The sequence below is a fragment of the Takifugu flavidus genome, chromosome 2 (assembly GCF_003711565.1).
Source record: "Takifugu flavidus isolate HTHZ2018 chromosome 2, ASM371156v2, whole genome shotgun sequence".
NCBI classification, from domain to species: domain Eukaryota; kingdom Metazoa; phylum Chordata; class Actinopteri; order Tetraodontiformes; family Tetraodontidae; genus Takifugu; species Takifugu flavidus.
Genome location: NC_079521.1, coordinates 15,305,173 through 15,315,710, shown reverse-complemented (window position 1 = coordinate 15,315,710; position 10,538 = coordinate 15,305,173). Strand labels below are relative to the sequence as shown.

The window sequence follows — 10,538 nt, the reverse complement described above, 5'->3', positions numbered from 1 at the left end:
AAATCAGATGTATATTCATGAGCTGCAGCTTCCTTGAAGGTTTCCTGATGAATGAGGAACAGACAGAGAACCGGGCTTTGATGTACTGGTTTTATCTTTTATTTAAAAACGTAACCAACGTAAACAAAGAGTTTTTCAAATCATGTCAGAGTTCACACGACCAACATAACTTATTGCTCGAATCAAACATTCACATCCCGGATCCAACATTCTGCAACAGAGAAGAACAGAAGTTTCATCTTTTTTATTTTATTTATTTTTTCCCGCGTCCTGCGTAACCTGGCGGAGGCACGAACCAGCGTACCACCTTTCAAGTAAATGACCCGCTCTTGTCCTGTGACCTGGTACCGCGCTTGTTCTGATATGATGTATTGCATTCGGCGTCGTTCCTTTTTCAAATATGTACATCGTTTCTCCCTAACGGAGGAGCCCCAAAAACCCAACAGGGGCCATTTTGTTCCTATCAGAAACAGCAGGCTTTGTGGGTTTGTCGCCCATTTCCATACTATCCACACTTATACAGTAGTAGCCGCTCCAAAGTTCCACCCTCAGCGGGCTATATTATATCAACAATAGGTTTAAGGCAAACAGAAGGGGAAAAAAAGTATAAACTGTTTGCAAAGCTTCAGGCAAGTCACATTTACCATGTTGATGAAGATGATGTTTTTTTTCATGAAGTCCTTTTTCCGAGGTCTATAAAATATATCTCTGTACAGCTCTAATAGTCCTTTAGGGTTAGTGTTAAAACACACACACAGACTCGGGTCTTCAGAGGCCAAAGAAAAACAAAAGTCCATCTGTCCCTTCAGCTCCTCAGAGAACGGTCAGGTCGTGGCAGGACTTGGACTTCTGCCTGAAAGCCATCTTCTTGTTCTTGCGTGCGACCATGCGGCCCAGGAAGCGTTTGGCCTTCTTGCTGATGCTCTCCCTGCGCCTGCAGTTAGCCATGCGCCGCGCGTTGTCTTCCTTGCTGTCTTTCCTCAGGCGGATCTGTCTGACGATGCCCTCGAACAAATCCTGCACGTTGTGGTGAAGGGATGCGGACGTCTCGATGAACTTGCAGTCAAACACCACGGCACAAGCGCTTCCCTCTGCAAAGACAGCAGATGTGCAGGAACTGATATTAGTACTGTTAGTTAATATGCAAACCTGAACTGTAGACAGCAGAAATTAGCCCTGGCAGTAGAAGGCAGCTTCCTGGCTCAGTGGTGTTAGGCCAGACCTCAAACTGACCTCAGAGTCATGTCCAACACAGAACTGTGGGGTTTGGCCTTGAAATTATAGCATCGTGTGTTGCTATTGGTATGGTGCTATTTCTCTACCCATGCTGCACATTAATGCAACAACTGGGCCACCAGATCATATGTAATCATGATTAAGGTGGATTTAATGACATTCATATATGATTCACAATGATACATTTTTAATTTTACATTTAAAAACATTTTAAATGAGCTTTCTTTTAAACTTAAATCAGCCTAGCGCATTGTGTGTTTTGGTCAAAACTGGAGCTAACTTACCATCTACTGTTACTTCTCTTGACCGCACCAGATCACTCTTGTTCCCCACGAGAATTATGGGAATGTTTTCGGACTGGCGGGCCCGGCGCAGCTGAATACGCAGCTCTGACGCCTTCTCGAAGCTTGATTTGTCCGTCACTGAATACACAATGATGTAGGCGTCTCCCATCCTCATGCACTGCTCCTTCAGCCACTGGCTGTTATCCTTCATGAGCCAGAACACAAAGCACAGATCACTCAGCGCGGGTCCAGCTTGGTTTTTTGAAATGATGCAACATCCATGAAACCCATGGAGGTAGCGTACCTGTTCCCAGATGTCGTACAAGACAATGGACGCTTCTTCCTCATCTACCACGATACATCTGTCATATGTGCTTCCTAAAGGCACAGAGGAAAAAAAGATTAAATGAATATAATGTATCAGCTGTGCATCATCAGTGTTTTTTTTAAATTTCTATCATTCATAGCGTTTGCAATAGACTTTAAAATAAAAACCAAAACAGCAGTATCACAGCCTCCAAATAGATGCTGTTTACATTGTATTGTAGAGATAACAGATATTTGGAGTGGAGAGGGTGGTGCTTTAGAAAGAGTTCAAATCAGGATTCCCCAAAAACTGCCCTTTTCTTAGGTGTTAGCACTTTAAAATTAGCGTAAGAATGTGATGAACTCTCCAATATGGGCGTATGAAAACGCACGCTATGTTTATTAAACCCGCATTTAAATTGACTTCGGGCAATTATTCATATTTGTAAATATGCATTTGTACCATTTATCAACCTCCACCCTTCCTAATGAGTAAGCTACACCGTCCTGGACAATCTCCATCTGTGCGTTTGGCTGTGGTGATGAGTCACCAGCGTCGTCACCATTTACCTGCTTCATCGTAGTCGTGACCAGCATCCTCAACCCCTCCGAACACGCGTGCCAGGCTGGACTTGCCGACGCCGTGTTCCCCGAGAAGAACCACCTTGTACACCTGGGATTCGGTCTCGCTGCCGGTGGAGATGACGGAGTCGGAGGAGTCGGACGCGCAGCTGCCCCGGTGCTGCTCTTCCTGGGAGAAGGACGCGCAGCGCAGGAGGTTGGACAGCTCGTCCGTCTGCCCGGTCTGTGGGATGGTGGAGCGCAGGTCCCGGTCGTCCACCGGCATGCTTCTCCGGTGTAGGTTCGGTATACTCATGGGGAACGGCATGCTGCCTCTTCTCTTGTCCATGTTCCGTAATTTATCGCCCTTGTTCAGAGTCATTGTGCGTAAAGCGGGGACTCTGAGGACAGACACGAACTTGCGTAAATGTTTGCTCTGACAGGACAATAGAGCTGAAGTTATCCACACATCTGATAAATCACAGCGTATCAATAAAACATATGTTGCTATTCTCACAATTTACCAGATATCGGTTTAAATTGGTCTTAATCTCAAACAATAAAACACACATCAGGCACAGAGCGCACCGCCACTAAGAATATCACAATACTCCAAAACACTTACTTGGTGCTGGTAGTTAATCCAATAATTTTGGTCTGAGGCGATGTCGAAAACACACTTTTTTGCTTGAGTCTGATCAGAGGCGCTGCTCATCCTACTTATATGAGGCTGGGAGTGACGTCGCCAGGGATTCGCCCCGGAGAATCACGTCTCCGCTTATTACGGCGGTGCGTAATGTTAACATCATACAGCGGAGGGGGTGTATGACTGGAAGAGCTGAGGAATCTCCCTTCCGCATCACCAAATGGAGAGCTTACCTCTGAGGGGGCGGCCAGGGAAGAATCGTTGAGCAGGGGAAGCCCACATCAAGCCTAAGTGATATAAATATTTAATACTGTTTCATGCAATAAATGTGGAAAAGGTGCAAAGGCGTCCAACGGCAACGCAGATGACTTTCATTAAAAAAGAAGATACAGTCATGGCTATGAAGGTCGCTAGAAAACAAGGGTCAAACTGGATCGCAGGCGATACATTTTTTGCGAATTATAGTATTATAGCATTGAGCATAATTAACGAAAAAACACAAATCAATCTTCATTATGTGGTGGCTCGACATTGTATTCTCTTAACAATGACAATCTACTCAGCATAATAACAGAGGCTTGCGATGGCGGTATTCAACGCTTTACATCTACATCCTTCACATATAATTTCACAGGTCTAACAAAGCCACAGAGAAGAAAGGCTTTAAAAATAGGCTACTGAACATGTAGACGCCATTTTAAAAAATCTATAAGTGCATTGGCTTTATATTCTGGTGTTAATTAAATATCTTTAAACTGAAACCCAGATTGTAGCCTGCAGCATGGTGTATAGTGTACTGAAAAATGTAATTACAGTTTCCGTTTTGTGCGTATGATCTGTTGCTGCCCCCTTGTGTGAAAAGTGTATACTACACTTCTGTTTTATTTCCTTTGATATACATATATATCTTTTTCACCTTAATTTTTTCTTTGTGAGTTATATAGATTTCGATCTATATAGAATAAATCGTAATTATTAAAAGCTGATGGATATGCTTCCAATTATATCAGTCATAGTCATGTACTGGATTCAGGTAAATTTGAACAGCTCTTTTCGAATGAAAAAAATCTCAATCAATCAATCAATCAATCAATCAATCAATCAATCAATCAATCAATCAATCAGAGTGATTATTGCGCACTGAGGCTACGTCACTGTAACACCGGAAGTGAACGCTGGCTGCACTATTGCGCATGCGCAAACCGCTCGTGTCTTCGACCTCTACACCGGTGAGAACTCGCGTCTTCTATTGTGAACTTCTTATAAAAATACACGTGTGCTATTTCTGTGTAACCCGTTATCTTTGACGTTTGGCAACGCCTAAATGACCAATCATTTGGCTCTTTCGCTCCAGCTTTTTAAGCAGCTTTCGGGTTGTAGCTAATCTTGACCTTTATTGTTTGGCCACTTTTGCATATATTGCGTCGCCTTACTGGCTTAACAGTCCTAACAGAGTCCTAACAGAATGAAATAGCTGACATGACTGGATGTACGTTTGATGTATGTCTTTGCGTTTTCTGCAGACTGTGAGTCAACGGCAGCGCAATCAGTCGACCACTACGCCTTTTCGCCATGTACGCTTGTGCTAAGTTCGTTTCTACACCCTCTCTGGTGAGTCTGTGAATGAATGGAATTATCAAAGGGCTCAGTGAGCCAGACTGTACAACCTGTTCACAAAAGGTGTAACAATCTGCAATAAACTGAAGCAACTGGTTGTTGGGCCAGAACGCGGTGTCACTCTGCTGTGTAGCTGTCTTTGACCCTGTCAGATAACGTTCATATGCATGCAAGGACATCCTTATTTACATGATCTGGACAAAAGTCAGCCACATTTGGTGGGTCTCTCAGCTTCTTATGTTTAAAGGCCTTGTTACATTTGTCCACCAGTGTTGTTCATTCTGTGGTCATTCAAGTGTTAACGTGTATTTAGGCACATTTCCTAAAAGGTGAACTTCCTGTGTGAATTAATATTTTCTGACTTTTTGTTTTTCTTCCACAGGTCCGTGCGGGATCTCGGGCTCTGCTCAGACCACTCTCTGCAGCTGTAGTTTCAGATGTCAAGAAATCAAATGTAATCCTTTATTTGTACTTGCAACTACTAGACCCTTAACACAAATTACATTTAACTTGCCAGGAGTGTAAATCACCTTATTTTAGGCTATCAGCAGACTGGAACAGTAACATTTATGGTGATACAGCCAAGTTACAAATGACAAGATATTTGCATCTATGAGGTTCAAACAGGTTTTCTACGGTCCCATTTAAAATAGAGTTTGCACATTATTTTTCTTTATAGGCTTAAAATATTGTTATGGCTACATAGATCTGTGGTAGCAAATTTAAAGGAATTTAAAGTCATTCTTTTTTGTCTTTTCTTCAGACTGCCTCCCTCTTGGCACCACCAGGTGGAGTGACTTCCCAGCAGCTGGTAGCTGTTCGGGGATTCCAGACCAGTGCTGTGAGCCGTGACATCGACACTGCCGCTAAGTTCATTGGTGCAGGAGCTGCCACGGTTGGTGTGGCTGGATCTGGTGCTGGAATTGGAACAGTGTTTGGCAGCCTTATTATCGGATATGCTAGGTAAATTAAACCAATTTTAAGACTTTATCTCAGTGTAAGCAGATATTGATTTGGGAGTAAAATTGTTTGAATGCTTTACAGCTGAGTTTTGTTTTGTGTCCTTTCTCTCAACAGAAACCCTTCTCTGAAGCAGCAACTCTTCTCTTATGCCATCCTGGGCTTTGCTCTCTCTGAAGCTATGGGTCTTTTCTGTCTGATGGTTGCATTCCTTATTCTGTTTGCTATGTGAAGCCCAGAGGCTTTTGTCACAATATTAGCAAGAATTAGCTGTTCGAAATGCCTTATGATGGGGCTAAATAATTCAGATTGTTTTTGCCCTTAACTCATTGGTGTTTCTTCAGAGATTGTGAATCCAATAATGTATGTAACTCTGGCAAGCCTAAATTGTTTTAATAGTTTTGCCATTGTATTGTATATTTAATCAAATGTTTGTTAATAAGCATGCAACTAATAAGAGAAATAAACATTTAAATATTAATGTGTGTTTTTTTATACCACTTTTCTGTCAGTTTATGTTGAATAAATCATCCCATTTGCCTGAAATATCTCAACATTTTAAAAAAAAAAATTAGATCCGAAACAAATTACAAAATGATAATAGAACTTATGCATAGGCAATTTTTGTAACCTAGAGTGTGTTTTTAATCCGGTAATTTAATTTTCTAAATTTCTAATACCTACGCTAGATGGCGCTGCGAAATTGCATTATGGTGCATTTAAAATACTACTTCGACGCCTTAATGCAAAGTCCTGGATGGATCCGTGAACAGCAGATGTGATCACCTAAACCTCACGATCCCAATAATGATTTCAGGAGAATTTCAGCCGTTTGTCAGGTGGAACTAATTATCCAAACACGGAACAAAAATTGAGGAAGGACGGAATTCAGCAACGGACTTCTCCCTTGAGTATCATCTCTGAGTTTTTGAACGTTTATGTATGTTAGATGATGATAGCAAATAGATAATTGAATTTCAGAATACATGGGGCCAATATTCCAACTTTACCACAGATGGGGGATTTTTCGTTTGAAAAAATTTAAGCTTGATCCGCAGTGTTTATTGTCGTGTAACTGTCATACTGGTCCCTCGGGTTTGGACGTGAATAACCAAAAAAGAATCTCAAGCAACCAGGTAAATACACCAGAGTCTTTATTTATTATGACTAAGCTTCAGACTGTACAAATAAAGCTCCTGAATGCTGCGTCCTTGCTTCCAGTGCTAGCTTTTGTTCTGAATTGGCACAGATTATACGCGTTAACGAGTTTTAACTTGACCTTTGTCCATGTGATATTTTACTAGTATTTTCTTCATAACAAAAGGTCCACATTATATTTACATGCCACAGTTTCAAACACAGAAATAAAACCAATAATGTTTTTTTTTAATAACAGGTAACAAAAAAGAGCAAAAAGGGAAAGTTGTTGTGCCAACAAGTACTGGATAGCTTTGACCAGCAGTATAATCAGGAACTTGGACCTTTATGGCCACTTGCAAGGTAAAATTTTGTTTAAGAAGAAAGTCTGGTTTCATATAGATGTCTGTTCTTCATTCACTGGGATTGCTTTTCTCCACAGAGAAGTCCTCCTGGACCCCCACTCCTGGCAGTATGCAGTCATGCTTAACCGTTTCAGCACTGTGACAGACATCACACAGACTCTCCAATCACAGGGATTTTCCACATTCCTGCCACAAGTGGATGCACCAGGGCTGGTTTATAATGGCCCTTCAACAGTGTCAAATTTAAAAAACCAAGCAGGAAATGACTCACTCTTGCAAACTCACTGCATTTCCAAGTGCCCCCCGAATGACTCTCATGACCAACTTGGCAGCACTTCTCATATGTTTGTTCCAGAGGTTCCATCACCTTCGGTCTGTTTTCCATCTACTTCATTACAGTGTTACATCCACACATATCCACTGCGGTTCCCCTCTCAGCTTCACATACCCGGACAACTGAAGCAGTATTACCTCCTGAATGCTGCGTCCTTGCTTCCAGTGCTAGCTCTTAAAGTCAGGGATGGAGAAAAGATTCTGGACCTTTGCTCTGCTCCTGGAGGCAAAGCCTTAGTGATAATGCAGTGTGCTACACCAGGTGAAATGAGAGCGAGAAGTTAAATGTTTACAAGCTTCTATTGAATTGTATTCATTTTATTCAGTTGGGTATAAGAATGCAGTGTTTTTGAACAAATTAAGTGGATTTGCAAAATGGCTAAGATGTTTTTTTGAGCTTCCATCAAAAATTTATATTAGTTATGGGCTTGAATATTAGTAACATGTAATAACGCAGTTTACTTTGTTCTAGAACTTCTTTGTTGTAATGAACCGGACCCTCACAGACAAAAACGGCTGGCCAAGACCTTGGAGTCATTTTTGCCTCAGTCTGTGACCAACAGAGTGATTTTGTCTGCACAGGATGGACGGTATTTTGGGCACAGTGAAGTCGGGAAATATGATAAGGTGGGTTGATACGGGTGTCACGGTTGTTTATTATTGTTTGTTTTTTATAAGCAAACACCCATTTTTGCACCCCAAACGTTTAAACCAAACTGAAAAAGTACACCAATGATTGAATTGTCGCTCTTGCTGCTCTGACGCAGGTTCTAGTTGATGCTCCATGTTCAAATGACAGGAGCTGGCTGTATTCCCAAAATAACCAGCAGGGGGAGCAAAGGTTAAAGGAAAGAGCTAAGCTACCTGCGCTTCAGGCCCAACTACTGAAGTAAGCCTCATCCTTGAAAATGACTCCAAACTTTACAATTATATAGATTTATCACCAACAGAGTCTAGTTGTAGGTTATATTAATTCAATTTGTGACTGTGGTAAATGCTTTAGTATTAAATGGCATCGGATTGAATATCATTGCACTATTTTACATCACTGTAGGTCTGCACTGTCAGCGGTGCGCCCAGGTGGTGTGGTGGTGTATTCGACCTGTACACTCTCCAGCTCTGAGAACTACAGTGTTGTAAAGACGGTGCTGAAAGAGTGCCCTGAGGCTGAACCTGAAGACCTGTGGGAAGAGCTGGCTGTTTCTACCTCTAAATATTTCACCTTCTTTAACTCAGGAGGACACACGCTTCACGACTGGCCCCTGTTGCAACAGAACATCATGTCCTGTAATCACCACAGACTGGGGATTTTAGTGGTTCCTCAGCCTGGCAAGACTTGGGGACCCATGTTTTTATCTCGCATTAAAAAGAAGCAGTAGTTTAAAAATAGTGCCAAAAGGATATGAGGAAATGAAGAAGTGCAATTTTGTTTTTCTGCTCGTATTTTACATCTTGCGAGAAGTAAATATCCCACAGGCTAATGACACTGAAACAAACAGAGAAAGCTACATTCATCACATTTCAAATAAAATATTGTATACTAATATATTATTATTTTTTCTGTTTTCTATACCTTTCACTGGATCTGTTGGACAAAAGTTGGAAGTTAAGCCGTTCGCAGCAGGTTGGAGGGTCTCTGGTCCTGGTTGTGCGCCAAAAATTGCAAAGTATACTGGTAGAAAGGTGCTTATATGTCTTCACAGCACCACCGTGGTACTCTTGAGCAAGGTACTGACAGTAATTTTATGTACTTTTTTTTTTTTTTTTTTTACAAAATTAATAAATATAAAAGACTCAAGGGTCTCTTGTTTGTTGATGTACTATTATGTCGTTAATGTTTAACTTCATTAATAATTAGCATTTTGCCTAGTTTCTCGGATAAGATGGCAGAGAATGGTGAGATATATTTCTTGGTTAGGGCGTATCATACGTACACAATTTTTCACTATGTATTATGGGATGCATTGAGTAAATAGGGAACAGTGTTTCTTTTAAATGGCTTACACCCTAGAATCAGGCTTATAATGGAGAAATCACACATACAAATACATGTTATGGTTTATTACCCTGGAAATATGGATTTATCACAGGGGCCAGAGCTCAGTGTGTAGTTATTGACTCAGCAAAGCTGATGGATGGATGGATGGATGGATGGATGGGATGGAGGGATGGATGGAGAGGAGGTGTAGGTGAGAAGAATGAGAGAACTAATTGGGTCACTGTGGTACAGTTCTGAGGTCCACCCACTGCATTTCTGGTGGTATTAAACTTACTTATTGCTTTGTAGACACATATGTTGCATCAGAAACATGCCTCTTTAAATCATCAGCCGGGCTTACGTGCGCGATTCGTCCCCCAGCTATTTTCAGGAAATTACTTTAAATATTAAATACGTATGCGGTATTTTTCTGTGACCTGCGCTTGATTGTCCCAGAACTGTAACGCTGCTGCTGATATCTCGCAGCGTGACACTACATCATGGGGTAAATGTTTCTTTTCCTGTCTGAGAGATTAGAATAATAACCTGAAACACTGAGCAATCGGGAGCTAATTAACTTTCCGATTTCCTTCATTTCTGCTACTGTCGCCGTCCCGTCTCACTCCGAATGAAGTCGAGCTGGAGTTAATGATGTCTGATGTGCAATCGCTTGATTTGGGAGGCAGCATCATCCCTTGCAGTGCTACGAGGTAAATGAAGTTTATGGAGCTGCAGAAATGAGAGAACTCCACTGAACCTAAGTGTTATTGGGACACGTCAATATAGATGTTTCTACCGGCTGCTCCACTTCTGCCTTTGATTAATAACTTCAGCATCTGATACGTGCTCATCATCATGTTGCCAGTGTAGCGAGATGTTGGGTTAACCACGTTTGTGACCTTTGGCTGAACCCGGCTGTGTTGATGCTCCCCCATATTGCAGTCTTCCCTCAAGGGGAGAATCTCTAAGCAGCTTTCCCTCCACTTCAAAGGGAGAAAATGTAGGCCTCCTTTGCATAATCAGGTGGGGAACAGCTTTTTGCCAGAGAGGCAGGAATTAATTTGTACCTCCGCCAGATGTAATCATTAAAACTCTAGTTGCTGACAATAAACCGG

The 10,538-nt window shown here is 41.7% G+C and overlaps 3 protein-coding genes across 3 annotated transcripts; 2 read left to right on the top strand and 1 right to left on the bottom strand.

Annotated features, from left to right (window-relative positions):
* Positions 1 to 76: 76 nt before the first annotated feature.
* rrad (Ras-related associated with diabetes) lies at positions 77 to 3,229 on the bottom strand. Its single transcript, XM_057025663.1, has 5 exons — positions 3,013 to 3,229; positions 2,397 to 2,788; positions 1,825 to 1,898; positions 1,521 to 1,725; positions 77 to 1,091 (listed from the first exon to the last, which is right to left on the bottom strand). The coding sequence occupies exons 2-5, from the start codon at positions 2,767 to 2,769 to the stop codon at positions 814 to 816; spliced, it is 930 nt and encodes a 309-aa protein (XP_056881643.1). The 5' UTR covers positions 2,770 to 2,788; positions 3,013 to 3,229; the 3' UTR covers positions 77 to 813.
* A 902-nt stretch (positions 3,230 to 4,131) lies between these two features.
* LOC130521847 (ATP synthase F(0) complex subunit C2, mitochondrial-like) lies at positions 4,132 to 6,091 on the top strand. The gene is made up of 5 exons (XM_057025680.1): positions 4,132 to 4,262; positions 4,557 to 4,644; positions 5,033 to 5,104; positions 5,414 to 5,613; positions 5,728 to 6,091. The coding sequence occupies exons 2-5, from the start codon at positions 4,606 to 4,608 to the stop codon at positions 5,840 to 5,842; spliced, it is 426 nt and encodes a 141-aa protein (XP_056881660.1). The 5' UTR covers positions 4,132 to 4,262; positions 4,557 to 4,605; the 3' UTR covers positions 5,843 to 6,091.
* A 317-nt stretch (positions 6,092 to 6,408) lies between these two features.
* On the top strand, positions 6,409 to 9,243 carry nsun3 (NOP2/Sun RNA methyltransferase 3). Its single transcript, XM_057025662.1, has 6 exons — positions 6,409 to 6,746; positions 7,007 to 7,110; positions 7,190 to 7,707; positions 7,918 to 8,072; positions 8,213 to 8,334; positions 8,500 to 9,243. The coding sequence occupies exons 1-6, from the start codon at positions 6,597 to 6,599 to the stop codon at positions 8,822 to 8,824; spliced, it is 1,374 nt and encodes a 457-aa protein (XP_056881642.1). The 5' UTR covers positions 6,409 to 6,596; the 3' UTR covers positions 8,825 to 9,243.
* Positions 9,244 to 10,538: the final 1,295 nt, after the last annotated feature.